Raw genomic sequence first — 23,215 nt, forward strand, 5'->3', positions numbered from 1 at the left:
AGGCACAGGGAGCAGTGCCGGCACAGAAGGCACCCGTGTTTCAGGTGCTCTGCTGAGCAAATGGACCTACATGTGCCTGCGTGCGAGTGCCTGGGTGGCCACAAAAGCTCCATGAGCATTAGGTATCTTTCTGAGAATAATTCTCCCATTAGCTTGGGGATGCAGAGCTGGTGCAGCAGCATAAGCCCTCAGGAGATGAGCACTGTGCTGTGATTGGAAAGGGGAAGGGGAGGTAAGCTGGGAAGGGGACACTGGTGGGGCAGGGCCGGAAGGAGGGAGCTGTGGAAGGCTTTTTGGCCTAAGTGAAAGAGGGCTTCACCAATGATCTGGCTGTTTTGGGTCAGCGTGGCTCAGGAAAGTGCTCCTGCCTTCCATGGGGCCTTGGGCAGATCACGTGATACTTTCAACCTCCACTTAGTCATCCGTCAAGGCTTTCCTACCTTGCAAGGACTGTCACGCAGCAAGGATGAGGGGACCAATAGCCACGTGCCAGGCACATGTGACTGAGTTTTACTCTGGTGATCTTATTGATACTTCTGCAGGAGGTCCTTTATTATTTTACGTTATGATTTTTATCTTGATTTTTTTGTTCTTCATGATTTTTACGTGAACCAGGTTTCCCATCTGCTGCAGGCGGGATGGCCAGGGTGTCGCAAGCTCTGGCCCAAATCCTAGATCCTGAAGTCTTGGACCTCTAGCCAAAGACCTGCAGCTCCCCACTCCCTGGGCCCTGGCTGGGAAGGGGCCCTCCTCTCAGAGACCCCTGGGGACTGGCGGAGCCTACGTGGGGGGACTCACACTCTGCCCTCCCCTCCCCCAGGTACAAGACGGTGGTGACTCCCCGGAGGGCGGCGGTGGCCATCGCTGGCTGCTGGATTCTCTCCTTCGTGGTGGGCCTGACGCCCCTGTTCGGTTGGAACAGGCTGGGGGAGGTGCAGCGGGCCTGGGCGGCCAACGGCAGCGAGGGCGAGCCTGTGATCGAGTGCGAGTTCGAGAAGGTCATCAGCATGGAGTACATGGTCTACTTCAACTTCTTTGTCTGGGTGCTGCCCCCGCTGCTGCTCATGGTCCTCATCTACCTGGAGGTCTTCTACCTGATCCGCAAACAGCTCAACAAGAAGGTGTCGGCCTCCTCCGGGGACCCGCAGAAGTACTACGGGAAGGAGCTGAAGATCGCCAAGTCGCTGGCCCTCATCCTCTTCCTCTTCGCCCTCAGCTGGCTGCCTCTGCACATTCTGAACTGCATCACCCTCTTCTGCCCTTCCTGCCGGAAGCCCAGCGTCCTCATCTACATCGCCATCTTCCTCACTCACGGCAACTCAGCCATGAACCCCATCGTCTACGCCTTCCGCATCCAGAAGTTCCGGGTCACCTTCCTTAAGATTTGGAATGACCACTTCCGCTGCCAGCCCTCACCCCCCATTGACGAGGACCCCCCAGAAGAGGGGCCCCACGACTAGACTCCACCTTCTGTTCCCACCTGGCTGCCCACATTGGGGGCATCAGCCCAGTCCCACCTCCCCACTGGTCCCACTCCTGAGCCTTCCTGGCAGGGCTGTGGGGTGTGGGTGCCCTGCAGCTCAGGTCCTGGAGGAGGTTTGGGAGGGCGGTCCGTGGGGAAGGAACCAGGGAACCTGAGGAGAGGAGGAAAGTGGCTTGAGCCTCCCCAGCCATGTGACCATCATGCAGAGAGCCCAGAGCTTTGGGCTGGAACGGACCTGGGGAGCCTGAGGCTGCAAAGGGGCCATGTGGGCTGGGAGGGCAAGCTGGGGTTCCCATGGCAGTTGGGGGAGCCTGCTTGTCTCTGGTGGTAGTGGGGCAACCCTGGGAAGCCTGAGGAAAGGAGAGGATCCCCTCCAAGATGGAGGGAGGGAGAGGAACTGGACATCGTGGTCTTGCCTTCTCTTCTTGCTGTGGGAGAAGTTGGCAGAGCCACTGAGAGGCAGGAATCAAGGAAACTCAGTGTCCGCCTCCCAGGACCCTGAGCTCCTAGCCATGCTGGGTGCCTGGGTGCCTGCTCTCCCTGCCCTGGAGAGCCCAGGTTTATACTTGGGAGAGGCAGAAAGAGCAGGTCCAGAAATCATTCCCAACTTTTGCTTTATTCTCCACTAGCCCTGGGACCCTGAACTGGGGTGGGGCTCCAAGCCCCTTAGAGCTCATGTGGAGTTGAAGTGCAGGCCTCATACAGCCACCAGGTGGCAGCACTGAGCCCTTGCTCGGGCCCCGGACGTCCCAAGAAGGGGCCTGGGCGGTAACTACCTGTCCACTGGGCCCTGATGATGGCCTGGACTCTCTTAAGTGACACCCATCTCTGCTGTTTCTGGGCCAGATGGAGAGGAGAGCCCCAGAAATGACAACACGAAGGAGCATTAAGCCTGCCTGCGGAGGGGGTGGACAAGGGAAAGTGCTGGAGTGACTTGTGCCAGACTGGAACAGGCCAGGGGAGACCACACCGCTGAGGGGGAGGCAGAAAGAGCTTGCTGGCATTTAAATGTCCCCAGCGTCCCTGGCACTGAGCACAGTTTTCAGGGGCTTTGGAGCTCTGTGGCACGGTGTAGGCTTTAGAGCATCTAGGGAAGTGTCCACCCTCGGCCAAGCTGGAGGGCGGGGTTTGTACAGAGGGGAGGGGGCGGGTTCTGCGCGTGATTCCAGGCCCCGCCCGTTCTTGGAGGTGGGATGTTCCCTGGCTCCCAGGGAGGGCCTCCTGACTAATAAAGACTGTGAAACTTGATTGACAGCATGCCCCTGGATACCCACCCCCACCACCATCTGAGGGCAGCAGAAGACCTCAGCGGAGGAGAGCAGTGGTGGCATGCGGGAGAAGCACGGACCAGACCGAAGGGGGGTGGTGCAGGGAGGGGAGATATGGAGGCATTCAGAGCAAAGAAGTTTCTAGAGAAGAGTGTGTCTCTTCCTATAGCTATGCTCTTGGCATAGCAAACCCTGAATGTGAAAGCCAGATGCTAAAAAATCTCTTGTCTGGAAACCTGGAAACCCCACTTACATCCTGAGTCCCCTCCCACTGGCACCTTCCTCCTGGTGTCATTTGTGGACACCTCCTCGTGGTGACGACGTGCTCCACCCCCCTCATTGTGACACAACCCCTCCCCCATCACAACGATGCTCACTGTCAGAGGCCCTGGCACCGGAACACATCACACACTTTTATTTGAACGGTTCTCACCCAGAATGCACCGCTCTGCAGGGGCACTCCAATCTTTGCACCTCCAGGCCCCCTTGTGCCCAGGAAGCCTGGCCTGGGGCCTGCCAGGCCTACTCCTGGCTCCTGGGCTCCAGCCTCTGGGGGAGGGAGACTAGGCAGGTACCAGGGAGCAAAGCCCTCAGCCGTCACCATGGAAACGGGGCTCTGGGGCATTCATGGAGCTTGATTCTGAGTCTTGTGGGCCCGACCCCCTAGGTGTGCAGCACCTGGCAGAGAACACGCTTCATGAGCCCAGGGTTTGACAGAGCTGGGCTCTTCCTGTCCTACTGAAGCAGTGAGATGGGGCAGAGGGACACAGAGGCCCTCTTTCCTTCCCAGACTTCCCGCCCCAAGGGCCCAATGCTCAGCACTTAGCTCTGCCCCTGCAGCTTTGGGATCCTCCCCTACTTGTCTGGAGCCTCAGAACCAACTGGGAGGGAAAGTGGGACACAGGATGTTGCCCCTCTTTGCTGAAAAGGAAACAGGCCCAACGGAATGCCCTGGACTAGAACCCTGTCCTATGTGCACATTGCCAGGGACAGCAGAGTTGTCCGCAGAAGGAACTGCCACCTTCCCCTGTCCCCTCCACCCCCAGCTCTGACTCTGTCCCCTCCACCCCCAGCTCTGACTCTGTCCCCAGAGGCCCCGGGCCCAGCCATTTACCATCCTCCTCGCCCAGCCTCCTGTCGCTCTTCAGTGTGTGGCTGACGCTGGAAAAAATGCCACAGTCAGAGTGGGGGAGGGGCGTACCTGCAGGGGACCCGAGTTGGAGGGAATGGGACGAGAGGAGCTCAAGGCTATACATCTTCACCCCAGGCAGTCGATCAGTTTGGGTGACAGACTCTGCTACCTCCGTTCCCTACATTGGGCCGTCCTCCCACTTGGAAAATCCTTCCACCAGCCGGACCTCTCCATCTTTACTAGCCCTCTGTCTTGCCTTGATTTCCAGCACCCAGCCTCATCTAGCCCAGCAGGGGAAGAAGTGGCCTCTATGAAGGGACGGTCCCTAGGGAAGGACGTTCCCCATACCTTTCCCCTTGACCTCCAGCCGGCAGTCCACAGATGCCTCCCCTAACACGTTGACAGCCTTGCAGGTGTAGACCCCGGAATCAAAGGGGCTGGGCTTCCGGATCTCCAGGGTGCAGACGCCTTGCTCAGAGAGGGCGCGGTATTTGGGGTCACCCTGGATGTTCATCTTGTTTTTCATCCAGATGATCTTGGGCTAGGGGGGCATGGTCAGAGGAGAGCTGAGGAGGTTGTGGGCTGGGATGGGCTTTGAAGTTGCTGCCTGGGAAGATTCCTCATCCCCCCTGCCCCCACCTGCCCAGGACACAGAGGGGCTTCAGCCCTAACCTTGGGTGATGCTCGGACGCTGCAGAAGAGCTGAGTGCTGTAGCCGGGGGTGGAGGTGTGGTCAGCCAGGGGCTGGGTAAATGAGGGGGCTTCGGAGAAGTCTCGCTCCACAAACCCCTTTGGTTTGGCAACAATATCTGGGTTCAGAGGATAAAAGGGGGCAAATTTGAGATTCCAGGATGAAGTCAGTTCTAGAACTGACTTCATCCATTTTCCTAAAATAATCACTGTAGCTTACATTTAGATGTCTTATTTAATCTACATAGCGTCCCTCTGCAAGAGCGAGTTTGTGATTACTACTTGACAGATGGGAAACTAAGGCCCTTCATGGATGAGTGACTTGCCCAATATGACTTTGGCCGTTTGGGGCTTAAAGGGTAGACAATCACGTGATGACCGTGGCTCTTTGGGCAGAGAGCTGGTGGTCTGGAGGACGATCTTCGCATCAGCGAGGTCAGGAGACAAGCCATTTCATTGTTGCTGTGGAATGCGGGAGCTCCACGGCGGGGAAGCTCTCGGGAGGCTCTCGAGAAGCCAGGCGTGGATAGCATGTGGGAATTGAGAGACAGAAGGCCTCAAAGAGGCAGAGGAATGCCGGCACCGTGCCTGGGTGGGTCAGGGAGAAGACAGAGAGGGCAACGGGCAGGAAGACTGGGTAGATGAGATGCTCTTGGCTGAGGCTGAGGACTTGTAACCAAGAGACACACCCTTCATTTCTGTTCGTCTTTGGAGATCTGACTGGTTTTCCTTTTTTAAACAAAAATGTCTTCCTAGCTCTGTGCAGCACAGGCTGGTGTTAAAGATTTGCGTGTGCTTTCCCGAGCCCACACAGACTCCGCGGTGGGGGGAGAGGAGGCCCGGAGATCGCAGGGTGACAGGGAACAAGGGTTTGACATTTCATATTTGACGCAAGCATGTCACAGGGCTGTGTGGACACAGTAAATACCCTTATCTCTCCTGTCCATCTCTGTGGTGTTATATGAGGGTCAGAAGGCTTGTGTTTGAGCCAACTCACCGGACTCTACCTCCCCACGCATCCTGCCCCCCAGAGTAGTTCCCTTGGGACACCATGCGCGAGCCCCTGTGACCCCTGTGATGTCGGCAGCCACCAGCAACTTTGGAATAGACGCGCAGCCTCCCGGGAGACGCGTCTCCTTCCCATGGGTTTGCTCTGATGTGTTTGTTAAAATCAGTCCACCACATCCACTTCTGTACAGTCCCTCGTGGGAACGGGTGAGCATGTGCATTGCTGCAGAGTCAGGACGCAGAGGGCAGAGGACACTCTGGTGAGCCGCACCCGTGAGGAGCCCACCAGGAGGGGTGCTGATGCCCCCGGACAGGCCGAGCCCAGCCAGGGGCAGGCAGAGGGGGTGCGTCAGGCAGGCCTGACTTGGTTTTGGTCCCGGGCCCAGACCCACCTGCCTTCTGGATGTGGGCTAGCTCCTTGGTAGTCGCAGCCGAGGTGCTGAGCCCGCACTGGTTCTCGGAGAAGACCCGAAAGGAGTAGGCGTTTCCCACGATGAGGTCAGAGATGGTGCAGGTGGTCGGGTGGTAGCGCTCCAGCACCGTGAACCATTGCTGCGGGGACCCCAGCCCGGTCATCCTCTCCTCAGACCCCTGCCCTTCCCCTCCCAGCTCGCCCTGCAGCCCCTTCCTCAGAGGGGCTCATTCCATGCCTTATCCCAAGGGAGCTGAGCCATCCAGCTTTGGGAGAAGGGGTCCCTGGAGCACTCAGATGACCTCACTGGGGTCCTTGGAGAGTTCTAGATTCTTACTACTCCAAGTGTGGTCTGAGAACGTGCCAAGTCAGAATCACCTGGGAACTCCTGGGAGGTGCGGGATCTCAGCGCCCGCCCCAGACCTACCAAGTTAATCAGCATTTTAGCAAGATTCCCAGGTGACTCATTGGCACATTACATTTCCAGAAGCGCTGCTCTAGACCTGGAAGGGCCTCCCAGAGCCCCTCTTGCAGTCTTCAGGAGGCAACTGAGGCCCACAGAGGAAAGGGATCTTGCTAAAAAGTCATACGAGGAGTCAGGTTAAAGGTAGTTAGACTAGAACTTGGTCCCTGGACTCTTGGAGGGCTGGGCCTTCCTGGCCACCTTGGCCACTTCCCCCAGTCCCGCCCCACTCTGCTCCAGCAGGCCTCACCCCTGTCTTTTTGTCTGCCTTCTGCACAGTGTAGCCCAGGAGCTCTGTGTTGCCTGTGTCCTGGGGCGGTGTCCACTCAAGGGCAGCGTTGCAGCCCCAGACGTCCAGGAGCCGGATGCTGCTGGGGGGTCCAGGTTTCTCTGCAGGACCAGAGTGCGAAGGCGGGATGAGGGGCAGGTCTGGGCTTGCTGCAAATTCCCCACACCCACGATCTGGTTCCTGTCACGCTCCCGGGCCTGATCCCGTCAGCCACCAGCTCTGGGGTAGGAGGTGGGGTCTCTGGGTCCCGTGCAAGGCAGCCCTGCCTCCCCTGGTCTCATACCAATCACCAGGATATCGATGGCTGCCTTGGCCTCCAGGCCTTCCAGACGCACGGTGAGCTCGTAGCAGCCCGAGTCGGAGCGCTGGGCCGAGCGGATGAAGAGGATGGAGTCCTGGTCCCCGGTGCGCACATTCACCCGCTGGCTGTCCAGGGCGTGGCCATTATGGGTCCAGGAGACCTGAGGCTTGGGACTGCCCTGGGAGGGAGGAGCTCTCAGGTACAGGAGATGCCAGCATCCCCCTGCCCACTCAAGTCCGGGGACCTCCGGAGCTGGCCCCATCAGCTCTTCCCAGGAGACGCAGGTGCTGCTCACAGCCTCCCTCTCCAGGGGTCCAGCCAGCCCTAGGACCACCTACTCCATCCACAGGCTGGAGAATCACAACTGAGTCATGTGTACAATGGAGGGAGGGTGAAGCTCCCCTGGTGGGTCCACGAGGACTGACCCCCATGAGGATCCTGACATTTCCAGCGTCCCTCTGCCGTGCATCAAGTAGGGACCCTGATTTCCATCCAGGCTGTTATCCTGAGCAGGGGCCGCACTTACCTGGAAGGGGATCTGCAGGTTGACTGGCTCTCCCACCTGGCGGATGTAGGTCTGACGAAGGTGGCGGGGGACTCGGATCTTGGGGGCCTCTGCATCAAAGGGAGAGGCCGGGTTTAGGACAACGTGGGGTTGCTGATTGGAGGCTACCATGGAGGGTGTAGGAAGCAAGCGGTGAGGGTTGCTGGCTGGGCAGGGGGGATCCTAGGTGTGTTCTGGGGCTGCCTGCTTGTGGGAAAGGCAAAGCTCACTAGTGGAGATCCCGGGGCCCAAATCCCCCGAGGCCCTTGGGGAGTTGAGAGCGGGGAGCTTCCAGGAGGGCAGGGCCCCCATGGTGTGAACTAGTAAGCATCCCGGGCACTCCCTTGGCGCCCTGAGCCTGCCAAGGCTGGGATTTACTCTGCAGCCCAGGCATTCCTGGGCTCCAGATGGGTCCTGGACGGCTCCTTGGCCCCCCCTAGTGGGGAGCAGGTGCTGCACCTGCCGGCCTGCTTTCTGCGTTTCGTTCTGGGGAAAGGTGGCCATGCCTTCTTCCTCCTAATCCAGCCCCCTCCATTCCACAGCAGCCCAGAACCTCCAGAGAAGCTCCTAGGAGATCCATTTGCCCATTTCTCTGTCAGGGGCCATATGGGAGGATTAGGATCTTTTCCCTTCTTAAATGAGGCTGGAGCCGTTTTACCCCCTTCACCTCTGTCGCCCCTCCCACTACCTTTCAGTCTCGCAGTTGGGAAGTCCTTCCTGAAATCTCACTTCAGTCCCATGCTAGGGCGGGGAGCCACCTTCCTGACTAATCAGATGCAAACACCAAAGCCCCTGGACCTTCCAAGGGAGGCTGCAGCCACCATCGTGCCCCCCGGGGTGGGGACAGGAGCAGGAGCAGCGGGGGGCTGCTCAGTGGCAAACAGGTGGCAGCAGTTGGTCAGTGGCACACAGGCGGGAGGGGAGGAGGCGGTGAGAAGGAACACTGTGTCTCCGAGGATTAGCTGTGCAGGCACTTGGCCCTAGGAGCATAAGGAGTGAAGTGCTCCAGGGGCAGCTGCAGGGGGCCAGGAATGCTTGGCAGCTCCAGGTGGCTAAGAAGGGACAGCTGAGCAGCTGAGGATTCTGGACAAGGTCCCCACCCTGCCCTGCCCGTGAGGAGGGCCTGGCTGGTCCCCGTTTGTTCACAGCCCCCCCCCCCCCGGCCCGCCCTTCTCTCCAGGAAATCCCCTTCTCTCCTGCCAGAGGAATTTTAATGGAGTCGTGGGTGCTGAGTCTGGCTGGCTCCCTCCAGGTTGGGCCTTGGAGTAGAGGGCCCTGACCTCTGTACCCTCTCAGAGTCTGATCTCCTGGCATAGTTCCAGCATCTTCCCGGTCAGGAGGGCTTCCTGGCACCTCCAGGCCAGAGCCCACCTGTCCATACAGTGGCTGCTCGCCCAGACTCAAAGGATGGGAGGGTAACAGAGAAGACTCCCCGATGCTTGGTGACACAGGAATGGTCCTGTGTGGGAGGCAGGTTCTGGAATTGCTGCTAATAGGCTCAATGACCTCAAGGAGTGCTTGGGTCCCTTGGGACCTGCTTGGCTTGGAGGGACAAGCTGTCACAGTCTATGATTCTAATCTCCCTGGCCCCATGCTTCCCACATCTCTTGGGCGCTGAAGTTGAGAAGTATTTCTTTGAATCCCAATGTGACCTCTCCTGTGGCTCTGAAGCCCACTCTTTTTGGAGGCTTTGTCCCAAACTCTGGGGGCCAGAGGGTGTGGGGGAACAAGAAGGAAGGTAGAGAAGGCCTCAGGCCACCTGCTGGCCTGTATCTCTCTTCACCCTGGGCCCTGGGCTGTCCCCAGAGACCTCAGATCAGCCTAAATGACTCACTGCCATTAACAGACTGAAACCCGATCGGCTCCGGGAAGGGAGCAAGGGTAGGCTTGAGGCTAATGCACCCTGCAAATAGAACTCTTAGCAAAGGGACAGCAGCTGGCCTCCAAGGTCCCCGCACACTGTTGCCCTCTGGGGATGGAGACCACTTCGCAGGCCTGCAGGCTCCCGTCTTTCTCCCACCAGAGACGTGGTGGGATAAGAGGCAAGCAAAGACTTCTCTCTACTCCAAAATCTTTGGGAGGATCTGGAACCCAGTCCATAGGACACGAGCAGAAAAGGGGCAAAAGATGAGCTTCCCCGGTCGCTGGAGGGATTCCGATTAGACAGGAGGAAGAACAGAATGGCTCTTAGCATTGGGACGCTGAGGCAGGTGACCTGGGGAGCTTGAACTTTCATTTCTGGGGTTCTGGGAGCCCCTTTCAAAATGTTTGGGGGCTGGGCCGCTCAGGGAAATGGCCTGTTTGGCCTCCAGAGGCTTGCTACTGAGGAACTTGGAACTTTCTTAAGGCAAGATGGGTGATAGCATGTGGCTTGTGCACGTGAGGGTGAGATGGGGGACGATGACTGTCCTGTGTCCTCTGCGCCTTAGCCTCACGTTTCCCTACCTATCACCCAAGGTGCCTGGGAAGGGCTGGGGAGCAGGAGATGAAAGGATGGGCTTTACCGATGAGCTTCTGGATGTGGACAGGCTGTTCTAGCACAGCTGGCGGGCCAGTCCCCGCAGAGCTCACCGCAGCCACACGCAGGAAGAACTTGTCCCCCAGAGCCAGGTTCCGCACGGTCAGCTGGGTCACCATCAGGGGCCGGGCGTTCACGGGCACCCACTCTGAGGCTGGAGAAATGGACAGCAGGCAAGGCCCCGGCTTCATGATCACCGGCATCCGTCTCAGTGGGGCTTTTCTCCTCCCTGGTGATCTGGGGCAGCCGACCTCCCTCCCTGGGCCTTACTTCCCCCTTGCTCTCTTTCCCTGACTTCTTGTCAAACGGTATCAAAGATACCTGGTGTGAGAACCCTGGAACGATGCTCAGAGAAGGTATCGCTAGAGTCTGGAGAGGGTGGGACACATGTGCCAAGTCACACAGTAAGGTAAGAGCAAAGGCGTAAGCCAGGCTGAACTTGGCCACCATGAAGGTGAACAGGACAGGGGCAACAGGAACTGGGCCACTGCCCTGTTTCCCTGTTTCTCTTCCCGGTCTTTTCCTCTTAAGTCTTCCCACTCCCAGCTTCTCTGTTCCCCACTCCCGCTTGCCCCCCAAGCAGGCTCCCCCAGGATTCAGCACCTCTCATTAGGGCAGCACCCCAGCGGCCCCGACCCTTCTCTCCCTGTTACTCATTCAGAGGATCCCTGGAGCTGGGGGATGGGGGTGGGGGTCTCCCAGAGGGGTGTCATTTGGACACCCCCCTGCCTCAGAGATCCATGGGGTGAGCAAGAAGCGGTGGGTGAGCGGGTTGAGGGGACCACTTGCACTTTCTCCTTTGGTATGTCCCCCCAAGACTGGCCCAGCTGCAGGGGCTGGGGCCTGTCTCCACGACACCCACAAGCCCACCTCCCCTGGGGGTACACAGGGCTTAGCCCAGAGCTCACCTCCCTCTCGGCAGAGCTCCAGCACGTAGCCCTGGAGCCCCAGCCTCCCTAGGCTCTCCGGTGGCTCCCAGCTCACGGTCACCGAGCTGTCGCTCACATCCTCCAAGGCGAACAGCAGTGGGGCGCTGGGCACGTCTGAGGGAGAAGTAGGGGGAGATGAGGAGGTCTGTGGTGGGGACCTCTCCCCCGCCGCACTCCCTGCCATGCCTGCTTCCCTCCTCCAACTGGCCCGCCTCTTGTCACCTTCACTTGGAGGTGCGGGTTTAGTGGCTTGGGGGGCCGTGGGGGCCGTGGGGGCCGTGGGGGCTGCAGGCGCTGGGGCCTGAGAAGCCGGCTCCGGTGGCGGCGTGGGAGCCCGTTCTTCCCCGGCAGACTCCAACGCTGCCACTTCTCCAGCGGGCTCTGTGGTGGGCGCCTGGGCCGACTCAGAGGCAGACTCCTCTGGACCACAGTCGGGGGCCTCCGAGGTGGCTTTCTCAGTCATTGCGGGGCTGGCTGGCTGTGGTCAGGCTGGAGTGTGCCGGGGTCAGTGGGAGAGGAGCTGGGCCTCCAGGGTGCCAGGACACCGAGGTCCAGGCTTATATAGCCAGGGCAGCCCCACCCCCAGCCAAAGGATGATTCCCAGCTGTGGGGTCAGGTCAGGCAGGGGGACTGGGGGGCAGGGAGATGCCTCGGCCAGGAATAGCTCTGGGGGAGGAACGCAGGGTCCCTTGAGGAGCGCAGTAGCTCGTCCATCACTCCGACTGGATCTCAGCAGCCAGGGTGTTGGAGCCCGGAGGGAAGGACGGCCCAGATGGGTGAGAAGGGGCATTGCCGAGAGCCGGTGCCAGGGGTTAGGGCAACGGGGACAAGAGCTTCCATCTGGAGAAGGAACCCAGGTCATGCTTCTTGTGTTTGGTCTCTGTGGAGCCTCTTGTCCCCGGGGCTTCTCCGCCTGGGTGCTGGGACCCAGACAGCCTGAAACAGTTTTCCCCGGGGGAGCACTCCCAGCTTTGTTTCTGGGATCCCACACTCCCCTCGGCCTCCCATGCCCTGGACACTCTCCCATGTGCTGTGTGGGGTTGAGGGTTCTAGACCAGGAGGGGATTGCGATATCCAAGGTGGGTTGGAGGAAGATTCTTCCAGCAGTGGGACCCCAGGAAGGGGACCTAAGACCCCTGGTTACTGCTTTGGCTGGAGAGGCTGGAGAGGACCAAGTCTCCCCAGTCCCTGTGACAACCCCCTAGCCCTTGGCAGTGAGATAAAGGCATGAGGCAGAGCTGGAAGGGACCCCAGAGGAAGACAGCACTCTGAAACTTCTAGGCTCTTCGAAGCGGGGGGCGGGGGGTGTACAGGGGGTGTTATGAGGCAAGTACAAGCAAACGTCTACTCATGGATTCATTCACCCAGTAAAACGTTCTGACTGGTAATCATTTAACAAGCCGGAAAATAGCATGTTTCAGGGAGGAGGGGAGGCCATGGGAACCGTCATTGCGGGTGGGAGCAGCAGTCGAACACACCCCTTTGGAGAAAGGGTGATGGGATCTGGTAAAAATGGGAAATGGGCATGTCTGCGACCCAGCAGTGACAGCCCTGCAAAGTGTCACCTGTGCCCAGGAGCCACGCATGCGAATGTGCACAGCCGTGTTATTCGTAATAGCCCAAACCTGGGGAAAGCAGCTGGCCCTCCGCAGCTCCCCGTGACCATGTGCCCACCACCTATAATCCAAACTACAGGACAGGACGAGCCAACTGCAGCCCCAGGCGACCTAACGGATCTAACAGTTTCATGGTGCACAGGAGGAGGAAGGCTCAAGCACCGTGGGACCTGGTCCATCTTAAATTCAAACTCAGGCAACCCCAGGCTTTCTTCTTCCAGGGGTTTCTGTAGGTGGTAAGATGCCGAAGGGAGGCAGGGGAGGTCAGGAGTGGCTGCCTCCAGGCGGAGGACGGGGTGTCTGTGCTGGGGAGGTTTTGGGGGGCACTACTAAGGTTTCACTTCTTTTCCTGGGGTGGGGGTTTACACAGGTTTTCACCAGTTAGTAATTCTTTTTCTTTTCTTTTCTTTCTTTCTTTCTTTCTTTCTTTCTTTCTTTCTTTCTTTCTTTCTTTCTTTCTTTCTTTCTTTTTTAAGATTTTATTTGTTTATTTGACAGAGAGAGATATCACAAGTAGGCAGAGAGGCAGGCAGAGACAGAGGGGGAAGCAGGCTCCCCGCTGAGCAGAGACCCCCCCATGCGGGGCTCGATCCTAGGACCCTGTGATCATGACCTGAGTCAAAGGCAGAGGCTTTAACTTACCGAGCCACCCAGGCACCCCGCACCAGTTAGTAATTCTTTAAATGAAACATATCCATTCTGTGCCCTCTTTAGCATGTATCATACATCTTGGCATTTAAAAGTAAATACACATGTCATTTATTCACGGCCCTTGGCCACACGCAGCCTCTCCCCCTTCCCTAGGGCTGGCCACACAGGAGCGTGGCTGCCTTTCACGGCTGGCTCTCCTCGCTGTGGAGTGGCAGTGGAGGGCCTGGGTCGGGCCCTGCCTGGGTGCCCGTGCCCTCTGCCAGGTGACTCAGTGTCCTGCCAGGCAGGAGGCGGGCCCTGGAGACCCGATCCCCATCCCTGGCCTCTGACTCCGCAGCTATAAGTGAATGTGACTAACTCTGCCGGACCCTGAGTCAGCCCTACAGAGCTTGTCCCAGGCTGGGGGAAGGGCAGCTCTAGGGAGGGGGAGGGGTGTTGGCTGTCCTGGAGGGCTTGTAGCCCCGGGGGTTTTGAAGACCCTGGTGTGGTGGGATGGGCAAAGAGCAGAGATTGGGGAATTCCTGGCCCCACTGGTCCATGATGAAATGCCAGGTACCACCCTGAGTCTCTGGCCAAGTTCTTGCTTTCTTTGCCTTTAGCAAGGCTGTGACCTTGGGATCAGCTGCATCTGTTCAGCTCCAGCTGGTTCAGATTTCAGGGTGGCCAATAGGTACTTCCTTCCCTACCCCTCAAACTAGTGTCACAGACCACTAGGCCAAATCACGGATGGTTGGAACATGAGGGAATCCGCACATAAATTCTCTTTGATTTTGGAGTGTGCCTCTGGACTCTGGACACAATGCATGCCTGGGGCCCTGGGAACTCTCTAGCAACCGGATGAGAGCATCTCTACATCATAAAGGCTGGAAGACCTGTAGGTTTTCTGAGCCCATCCGGTCACATCTGTATTCCTGGCCCTCTTGCCTGCCATCTCATGTCCCCAGGCCGCCTGAGCACAGCAGCCTCGTCCCTGCTTGGGTTAAGGACCGAGTATGTCCCTTGGGAAACAGAGGGTAGAGCGCTAGGACATCTGACTTATTTCAGCCCAGCAATGGAAGGGGCTCCTTCAGGTCATGAATCACCTACCGGTCTCTGGGAGTCTCAGAGGAACCTGGATGGCCATGTCTCAACCCCCCTGCGGAGGCTCTGGGCCTGGGCTGGAGGGAGGGTGCAGGAGAACACTGGGGTCTCCTTCTAGCCCTGAACGGCCAGGGTCGGGGCTCTTTCCCCGGGCCCTAGGTTGGCTCCCTACCCCTCCCAGGAGCTCAGAGGAGATGAAGGGTTGGAATGTGGCTTCCTTCCTCCTACCTGCTGGCCTTCAGGAAATAGAAAAGTTTTCTTTCAATGAGGAACTACGTCAAGAGGTCCGGACTACCGTAATATCTGGAAGGCCATGGTCCATGGCAGATGGATCTGAGGAGGCTGGCCTCTTTGGTGGGACTCTCTGGGGCCCAGCAGAAGCCAGGGTAGCGTCACCTTCTGCACCTTCTACAAGCTCCAAACCCCCAGGCCCGAGAGAAGAATCCAGAAGAGACGAGGGAGGTGAGCCCAGGGGTCCCATGGGGCCACAAAGAGCCGAAGCGAAATCGCCAACATGTGGGGAGCCCTGGGTTCTGGAGCTTTATTGAGCAGCAGCTGCAGAATTAACAAAGGGAAGCGGGAGGGGCCACGGGATCCCGTTGCTGGGTGCAGGTTTCAAGTGGGGCTTTGCAGCGGGTGTAATTAGTGTGGTGGCTGCTTCGTGAGAGATGTTTGGCTGCTCATGCTGGTCAAAGTGCCCTTTGGCAAGGAGGCCTGGGGGTAAGAGAGTCTAAGAAATCTCCTTGTGTGGGGCTGGGGTCATGGAGCATTTTCACAAGTCAGCAGGCATGTGCTGACCCCGTGTCTTACAGTGTGCTGGCCTCCGGGCCTTAGCTGCCCACGGCCCCACCTCTACATGCTGGTCCCCTGGAGCAGAGCTCAGACGGCTCCTCTGTGGCCGTCCGCGTGGGGTCCAAAGGAGGGAGACTGAGGCTCAGTCAGGCACTCTGCAGGGCGGGCTGTGAGGCTCTGGGCCAGCAGGGATGCCCCCTAACCCCACGGTGTGCAAGACAGAGGTTAAGCTGCAATGAGCGCGTCCTTGATGGCGCTGGTGAGAGGGAAACGCACGCCTGTGCTGCAGAAGGCACCCCGGAAATCATCCAAGTCCAGAGCCCACACCATGGCGCCGGCCAGCTGCCTGTTTCTCAGGTACTGCACCTGCAGGGAAGACCCAGAGGGGGCAGAGCTGGCTTCCCGGGGCCAGAGTGTGCATGGGGCGAACGTGCTGCCTGGGCCCCTGCCTACGGGAGGGAATAGCAGGCACCCGAGACCTGAACCCACCCCTCCCCCATGACCCAGCACGGGGTGCCCTCGGGTGCAGGGGACCTGACTCTGGCTGCTTGGAGCAGGCCCTCCCTCTCCCTCTTCATCCTGGGACATGGCCTTGAGAACCTACCTTCTTTTGGACGCTCTCTTTGTCATCGTACCCCACCCACTGGTTGCCCTTGGTGGCATATGGGACCTGCTGGTCAGTGAGTCTGTGGACCGTGGCTTGGTGGAGGAAGTCACAGATCTGAGCAGAGAACAGGGCAGGGTGGCGTGGAGAGCTGGGTGAGATGGTGCAGGTCACCAGGGAGAGGTCGGTCCCCAACCTCTTTCAGCCCCTTGCTTCACACCCCCCCCACCCCGCTCAGGGCATCCCCCCAGTCCCCAGGCCTCAATCCTCAGGCTAATGTATGTAAACCAGATGCAAATGTCCCAGGGTTCTCGGGGTGCCGTAGCCAGAGGACATGAAGGGGACTCTGGTCTGCCTCTGGCATCTTAAACAGGGATGTGGGAAATGAGGGGCTGACACAAGGACTGGCCCGAAGCAAAACACAGCCGCAGAGGCAAGGGTCCAGAAAGAACCTGCCTTGGGCTATTGCTCTTTTCTGGGCTGGCAGGAAAATCTCAGCTAGGGCTGGAGGGGTGTCTGGGAGCTTGGTGGTGCAGAACAGGTGTGCCAGCAAGGAGGCTTAGTAGCAAGAGTCCTGACTTTCCCCCTCCCTCTTCCTCAGGGTGCTAGGTTCCCCAGAACATATGTTTTTATTCCCAAAGAAACAAAAGGAGGTGGGCTGGGTGGCTCCCCCTCAGGGCCTCTGGGTGTGTGGGGCTCTCCCTAGCTCATACCTCATAGTAGGCCAGGGTCCCTTCTTCCTTGGTGAAGAGGCCTGGCAATCCGGGCCCTGAGATTGGGGCCCCCACACCGAAATTGGAGGAGGCCAGGGTGAAGCTCCTTCCAAAGGCTGGGATGCCCATCACCAGCTTGTCCGCTGGGGCCCCCTGACTCAACATGTAGCCCACGGCATAGTCCTGGGAGGGGAGGGGAGAGTTGTCAGCGGGGCTGCGGGTGCAGGGCGGGCAAGACCCGACAGTTCTCACCGCCGCCTGGACAGGTGGAGCTCCAGGGGTGCCTGCCATCTAGGACTCGCTTCCTTCTGGGAGCTGATAATTGCAGTCGAAAATGTATTTTGTAGCTGCATTCTCAAAAAAACGGTCTTAGGTACAGGAAGCAATTATTACTATTGGTAGGTGGTTGGCTTAGGTTACACACCAAGTGCAAGGCTGGTCTAGAGCAGGCTCCTGCCTCTTCCCTTCTGCCGCCATGGAGCACTCACAGATTTTGGGCCTCAGTTTCCTCATCTGCAGAGTGGGCCCCGTAAGCCCTCCTTGAGGGGCAAAGGGTTGATGTGTGAACACTGGCAGGTGGCGGGTCTCTGTGGCCCCCTCCTGGCCAGCCACCCTCTCCTTCCAGACACTCACAGCGTTGTTGAATCTGTCGGAGCTCGCATCCATCTGGCCTCGGAACAGGGGGCTGTGATGACCTGTGGTCTGACGCCAGGCTCCGTGAAAGTCATAGGTCAGGAGGCTGATGAAGTCCAGGTGTCTGGAGAAGAGAGGTCAGAGGGGGAGGCAGGGAATTAGAACGGCTCTTGGCCTCACATCCATCACCCCAGCACGAGGGGAGAAGGGCAGGCAGGCGACCCCGAGGCAGGCCCCGTAGAGCCCTGCGGTCCACTGTCCGGGCTGCCTGGCCTCTTCTGCCGTGCCATGCCCTGCTGGATTTCCTAAAATCTGTGTCTTTGAGTCCACTGAGACATCAGCCCGGTGAGGCTGTGAACTGCTCTTCTCCACATGCGGGAGAGGGCTGGAAGAGGAGGAGCTGTGGACAGGGGAGGGTCGCCTGCATGTGTGAAGGCACCTGGAGGCATCTAGCAATGCAAAGTGTTATTGCTGCTTCGCTGTGTCTCCAGTGACTAGCGCTCTGCGGGGTGGTGGGGTGGGGGTGGTGGGGATGGTGGGGATGGGGGCATGCCTGGAGCCGAGGAAATGCCCCGAGGTGGCTGGCTGCTTTGTGTATCATTTCCACAAATGAATTCATAGAAACTCTCTCAACGCGTTAACACAATATCCCATATGAAAACGGAAGCACGGGGCGCCTGGGTGGCTCAGTGGGCTTCGGCCTTCGGCTTTGGCTCAGGTCACGATCCCAGCGTCCTGGGATGGAGCCCCACATCGGACTCTCTGCTCGGTGGGGAGCCTGTTTCCCTTCTTCTCTCTCTGTCTGCCTCTCTGCCTACTTGTGATCTCTCTCTCTGTCAAATAAATAAAATCTTAAAAAAATAAAAAGAAAGAAAACGGAAGGACAGGGATTATGGTGCCCCATTTGACAAACGGGGAGACTGAGGCAGGGAGTGCAGCAGGGACTTGCTCAAGGCCACACATCCAGTTTTTGGAAGAAAGGGGCTCGAAGCCCAGTCTTGTGACTCCACATGGAGTGCTGGGGCAGGGTGGGGCAGGAGACTCACTGGGATATCTGGGTGATGTCGTAGCCACTGTCGATGGTCACCTTCCCCGCGGACACGGCGGCACTGAGCAGTAGCTGCTGCTTTGTTTCCTCCTGGGCTTCCCTCGCGAACTCAGCCTTCATTTCCTGGTTGGGGGAGAGGCAGGTGAGGGACAGGGGCCCCGGCTACTTGCGAGGGAGCCCTGTGACAGAGGCCGAGGTCTCGGAGCATGTGATTGACCTTCCCTATCTGTGGGAACCCCCACCCTGTCTGGGTTTTAGGGGGAAATGCTAGAGCGGCCAATGGGTGGTCCCACTTTGGCCTCGCCCACCCTTCTCCTAAAAAGCTGTTTGGATCCGTCATGTCCCCACACCCCACGCACATCCATCAGGATTCACTTGCTCCCTGTCCTGGGAGGGACCATGAGGACTGACGGTGGACCTCACTGGCCCACAGATCATCTTGGAAAAGATTTGTTTTTCAGTCTGTGTTTTGTTCATGCCAGTACAGGAGACCACAAAATTCAAGTGGTCTTTAAATTTATATCCAGTTGTTTTTAAAATTAAAATGCTGTTGGTGCTGTGGACAATTCGTTTAGACAGTCCCTCTGCGCCTGTGGTCATAGAGACGCTCAGACTGCCCTCATCCGAGGGGGCCACGTGTCCCCAAGGCTGTGCGTGCTGGTGAGTGACATCTGTTTGGAACCAAACAGTGGGAAATGCTGCTCCCCCATTAGGTGGGCGCTCTGCTGAGTGACCTTCTGCCTCCAAGGACCCCACTGCACCTCCCACCGCAGTCACAAGACAAGCCAGTTTGTCTTTCCCCCGTGGGTCCCCGGACTCTGCAGCCTGGAGGCCTCAGCGTCCCCCCACCTGCCCTCAGGGGACCAGCTGCCCAAGACAGCTCCTGCCCACGCAGCCCCTTGGAGCCAGTCCACCTCGCTCCCACCCCCGCTTTCCCCACACGGCCAGCACCTTGACCAGCCTGGTGAAGGAGCGCTTGTCTCTCCGCCCAGGGTGGAGCCAGGCCAAGTCCAGCCCGTCGAAGCCGTGGGTTCGCAGAAACGGTGGCACCGACTTGATGAAAGTCCTGCGACTCCGGGACTTGGATGCTATTTTGGAAAATCTAGGGCCCGAATCACCCCAGTGGAGTGCTCAGCGTGGACAGGCTGGTGGTCTCGGGCATCTCAAGGGGTTTCTGAGGCCTGTGAAGTGGGGGCCTGAACCCCGAGTTCCAGAAGGGCGTGGCTGGGACAGGACCCACCTCCAGGCATCTCAGCAGAGCTCTGGAGCGGCCAGTCCTGGGTTCCAGGCTCTGTGCTCACGCCCACTAGCCAAGCGGCCTTGGAAGGGTCATAACCCGCATCTCAGTTTCCTTGTCGGTGAAGTGGGGATCATTAGGGTGTCTCACGGTGCTGTGGTGGGGTTCCCCTGTGATCGTGGCTGGATGGGGTGCCTGATGCCCAGTGATCACCCAGTAAGTGGGAGCAAGTAGGGCCATGACTTGCCCCCTTTTTTGGGCCTGCTCCAACCCTACCCACTCCAGGGCACACCCCCAGGTTCTCCACACTCCCCGGTTTTCCATTCCTTCCCTCTCTCTCCTTCAGACCTAAAGGCAGTATCCCCCAGAAGTTCTGTGTTCTCAGGTCTGAGAGGCAGTAAGTGGAGCATCTGTAGTATGTCAGAAGACCCGCCGGCAATGTACTGTGTGCCCCCCTCTCTGGGCTCCAGTTTCTTCGCTGCACATGGGGTGCCCCCTGACAACCATTTGGGCCCCCATGCCGAACCTGTCTGCAGCCCCTGTGGCCCTCTCCAGTGGGTAGGGGAGACCTATGCCTCCTCCCACATTCCATCACCCTCTGGGGATTGGGTCCTACCTTTGAGAACCAAAGTTCCATCCTCCAACGGATAAGAGGGTCTTCAGGTTGGGGTTCCTGTGGGGCACAGGGAGGCAGGAGGGCCAGGTGGAGTGAAGCTGTTGTAACATGGGCTGGCCCCATGGGTGGGAGGCTGTTGCAGGCTTCTAGCATTAGGCCTTTCCAACCCTTGAGATTCAGGGTTGTAGGAGGCATAGACTTTGGTGGGGGGTGCGGGTAACTCTGAGGTGTGCTGCCCGTTTTTATTTCCCCTGAGCGGGGAAGCCAGGAAATGGCAAAATAGGGTCATGAGTATTTTCCAGGTTCCCTCAAGAGGCACCCCCGGGGGGAGAGAGGGCTCCCCTTCCCCAGGGGAGCTCAGCTGGCCTTGCTCTACAGCCTGCCTCTGTCATCACTGGGTATGGCCCAGCACGTGCCCTTGTCACCTGCTCCCCCCAAAGCCCAGGCCCTCCAATTCCCCAGCCAGGGTCCCGGGGACCATCACGCAGCCTCCCAAGCCCAGGCACCCTGCCCCGGGACCAGCCAGCCGGTCTAGCCCTCTCTCCCCCTCCGGTCCTGGCAGCCTGGAGCCCAACCTTAACTTGAGCATGTTCAGCGTGTCATAGAGGGTGACATCATTCCACTCCCAGGTGTCGATCTCGTTGTTGCTTATGTTGGCGAAGCTGTAGATGACGTGGGTGCACAGGAAGGGGTCGATGGCATCTGGGAAGCAGCTCCCCAAACCGTCCCTGTACTGCGACCAGCTGCTGTAGTAGCAGACCAGTTTGTACGCAGAACCTGGAGGAGAAGTCTGGGGTGATGCCTGAGCCAGGACAGAGCTGGGAGCCTCTGGCTGAGCCCCTCACTGAGCCCTGACGGGGTACTGGGGGCCGGATGTGAGCCAAGTTAGCATTCTCAACACAAGGGGCTGTCTCGGTTCCCTCTGCTTCTGATGAAATTAAGGCCTATTCTGAAAATGCTTTGAACGACTAAATGCAGTGGGTAAATATGCCGCAGACTAAGGACAGGGCACCGTGTGTGGTGAGCATGGGGGCTGGTGAATAAAGGGAAAAGGGGACTCGGTGCAAGTAAAGAAGGCTTCCTGGAGGCAGTGGCTTGGCAGGAGAGGAGAGACCCAGCCCCAAACAGCCAGTGTCAGAAGACCCTGGCCATCAGAGTGGAGCCTCGTGGAACCTGCAGGGGTCGTCGATCTGGGAGGCTCTGCTTCTTCTCTGCCTTCCTGCGGGAGTGTCCCTAACTTGTAACCCGCCCGGGGGGCGTGGTCCCCAGTCCCCCTCAGCCTGTCCCCCAAGCTGGGGCATGATCACAGCGGACCAGGAAGTTCTTCCTCTCCTCATTCCAAGTCCGCCTGCTGCAGAGCGAGCCTTTTCCGCCCTCTCAGTTACGGAGGGAGGACAGTGGGCATTGATACCCCCCGCTGCCCCTGGGCCCATCTGCGGTGCCCACCAGGCCACAAGTCCAGGCCTTAAGTGGACCAGAGCCTTGGAATGGTTTTTCTTTCGAAAAATTTCAAAAACACAGGAAAATAGAGGATAGTATCATAATCATCCGTATGCATATGGCCTCGGTTTAACCAATGTTACTATTTCTGAGTCATTTGATGCACAGGAGAAACTGGAAAGTTCTTCCCCCTGCCAGGATCTCCTCCGCATCAACCTCCCCACAAAGAGGGGTACTTACAGCTCTGGAGCAGCACCAGGACCACGAAGCCTGAAGAGAAACCCAGAGTCAGAACCCCCTGCGAGGACCTCCTGCCCTCCCTTCTGCTGCTCCATCCCCCACCCAGGCCATCAAGGGGTTAACAGCCTCTGTGCTGCAGGCCCCCTGGCCTGTTTGGGCCTCTCAGGCTGAAAACCCACAGCCAAGCTGGCCTTGACCGGCCCCCAGACCTGTCTGAGCCGCCCTTAACACCATCCTGGCAGCGGCAGAGCGGGCCCGGGTGTGGTCGGGTCCTGGGGTGCCCAGCTCCTGCGTCCAGCCGCCGAGACAGGGGTCTCTTCCCAAGGCCTCATGCTTCCTTTTTATACCTGTCCCCTTCCACTCCCACGGGCCCCCAGACATCCCATTTACGGGAACTGAGCTGTGTCAAGGAAGGAACTACGGGGCTGGGACGTGGCCGGGGAGGAGGAGCACTGCGGGCCACCCGAAGATTGAGAAACCCTGGAGAGTTTTGAAAACTTGGGGCAGGTCTCTGGGGGGCATCTGCCACCCACGGGGCTGACGATCTGGTGGCTCCTGGGTGAGTGACCCAGCCTCCTTCGCAGCCACCTTCCTCGTTGCCTTCTGCACCTCCCCAACCCCGTCCTCCCCTCACTTTTCTGCCTGCAGTTCCCAGACTTTTCTGGCTGCCTCTCGGCCGGCATCACCAGCCCTCCACGCAGGCCCTTGGCCAGGTGGAAAGCCCGCACAGCTGAGTTCTGTAACCCGTAGCGCCCCAAACAGGCTGTTATTTACTTTCTCCCCAGGCTTGCCACATCCTGCCTGATTCACTCCCCCCTCAGACTTTCTTTCTCCAACCCTGGTTCCCACAGCCTGGTTGCTGTGCTGATAATTTAAGGGAAACCAGGGGAGGAATGGAAAATTAATCCCCCCCCCCACCCCCGGCTGCTCTGAGGCCTGAAGCTGTTTTGCTTCTTTTTTGAAATGGCGGTTCCAGGGAGAGGGAGGTATTCTCCCGCAAGCCTAGGGCTGCTGTGAAGGACCAAGGAGTTAATCCCTGCTGCTCCAGATTTCCCCCAGGAGCAAATAATCCCAGAAGGTTGAGAACCTCTGTAATGTCTGTCTGTGATGCTTCTGACACCCAGACCTCACGATGTCACCGCCCCCCCCCACCCCCAAGTCCTTGAATGACTCCTTATCATTGTCAGGGTAAGAATGGAACTTCTTAAGGAGGCTGTGCAGGCTTTGCCCTTTGTCTGGGGATACTTCCTTTGGCTAAGGATCCAGGACAACTCCATTCTCCTCAGGCTGCAGATTAATGAATAGGCAGTGAGTGAACATTTCCAAACTCCAAGAGCCAGAGTGGGTCAGAGGGTTTCTTCACACAGTTCTTTTATTTGTACCCTAACGTTAGGTAATAATCCGACTCTGGCCACCGCGGTTTCCCAGGCCTCTCTCTGTGAGTGAGGTCTCTCCCCTCCTGCTGCTCCTCTCCCTTCCTCTCTCTGTAAAACTGGAACGACTCCTCT

The 23,215-nt window shown here is 58.5% G+C and overlaps 3 protein-coding genes across 6 annotated transcripts in view; 1 reads left to right on the top strand and 2 right to left on the bottom strand.

Annotated features, from left to right (window-relative positions):
• Positions 1-2,731, top strand: part of ADORA1 (adenosine A1 receptor) — a 31,139-nt gene extending 28,408 nt beyond the window's left edge. For both annotated transcript variants that reach the window (XM_082702070.1, XM_082702069.1), the window contains exon 3: positions 821-2,731. In XM_082702070.1, coding sequence (XP_082558196.1) covers positions 821-1,460 — 640 coding nt within the window. In that variant the 3' untranslated portion in view covers positions 1,461-2,731. The remainder of the gene's footprint in view (positions 1-820) is intronic.
• MYBPH (myosin binding protein H) lies at positions 2,574-12,343 on the bottom strand. 3 transcript variants are annotated; one of them, XM_082702048.1, is made up of 11 exons: positions 11,260-12,343; positions 11,017-11,151; positions 10,095-10,262; positions 7,573-7,661; positions 7,029-7,224; positions 6,707-6,846; positions 5,974-6,133; positions 4,556-4,692; positions 4,232-4,424; positions 3,866-3,912; positions 2,574-3,429 (listed from the first exon to the last, which is right to left on the bottom strand). In XM_082702048.1, the coding sequence occupies exons 1-10, from the start codon at positions 11,498-11,500 to the stop codon at positions 3,896-3,898; spliced, it is 1,476 nt and encodes a 491-aa protein (XP_082558174.1). In that variant the 5' UTR covers positions 11,501-12,343; the 3' UTR covers positions 2,574-3,429; positions 3,866-3,895. The 3 variants fall into 3 exon arrangements, with proteins under 3 accessions (XP_082558174.1, XP_082558173.1, XP_082558172.1); XM_082702047.1 differs by having other exon boundaries at positions 2,574-4,424; positions 11,260-12,336; XM_082702046.1 differs by having other exon boundaries at positions 2,574-4,424; positions 11,017-12,338.
• A 2,556-nt stretch (positions 12,344-14,899) lies between these two features.
• Positions 14,900-22,134, bottom strand: CHI3L1 (chitinase 3 like 1). The gene is made up of 10 exons (XM_082702061.1): positions 21,917-22,134; positions 21,708-21,737; positions 20,603-20,804; positions 20,028-20,084; positions 19,126-19,276; positions 18,173-18,297; positions 17,127-17,250; positions 16,494-16,676; positions 15,781-15,897; positions 14,900-15,542 (listed from the first exon to the last, which is right to left on the bottom strand). The coding sequence occupies exons 1-10, from the start codon at positions 22,086-22,088 to the stop codon at positions 15,402-15,404; spliced, it is 1,302 nt and encodes a 433-aa protein (XP_082558187.1). The 5' UTR covers positions 22,089-22,134; the 3' UTR covers positions 14,900-15,401.
• Positions 22,135-23,215: the final 1,081 nt, after the last annotated feature.

The sequence above is a fragment of the Mustela nivalis genome (genome assembly GCF_964662115.1).
Source record: "Mustela nivalis genome assembly, chromosome: 16".
NCBI lineage: Eukaryota > Metazoa > Chordata > Mammalia > Carnivora > Mustelidae > Mustela > Mustela nivalis.

What these genes read in the sequence shown, in the direction of transcription:
- MYBPH (XM_082702046.1), bottom strand. Translation starts at nt 11,500, where the DNA reads ATGACTGAGAAAGCCACCTCGGAGGCCCCCGACTGTGGTCCAGAGGAG. An exon ending in ACCTGCAGATCCCCTTCCAG is followed by an intron (nt 7,225 to 7,572) that starts GTAAGTGCGGCC and finishes CCTCCCTCCCAG; the next exon opens with GGCAGTCCCAAGCCTCAGGT. An exon ending in GCGTCCGAGCATCACCCAAG is followed by an intron (nt 4,425 to 4,555) that starts GTTAGGGCTGAA and finishes ATGCCCCCCTAG; the next exon opens with CCCAAGATCATCTGGATGAA.
- CHI3L1 (XM_082702061.1), bottom strand. Translation starts at nt 22,088, where the DNA reads ATGTCTGGGGGCCCGTGGGAGTGGAAGGGGACAGGTATAAAAAGGAAG. An exon ending in TGGAACTTTGGTTCTCAAAG is followed by an intron (nt 19,277 to 20,027) that starts GTAGGACCCAAT and finishes TTCGGGCCCTAG; the next exon opens with ATTTTCCAAAATAGCATCCA. An exon ending in GGACCCTGGCCTACTATGAG is followed by an intron (nt 15,898 to 16,493) that starts GTATGAGCTAGG and finishes TTCTCTGCTCAG; the next exon opens with ATCTGTGACTTCCTCCACCA.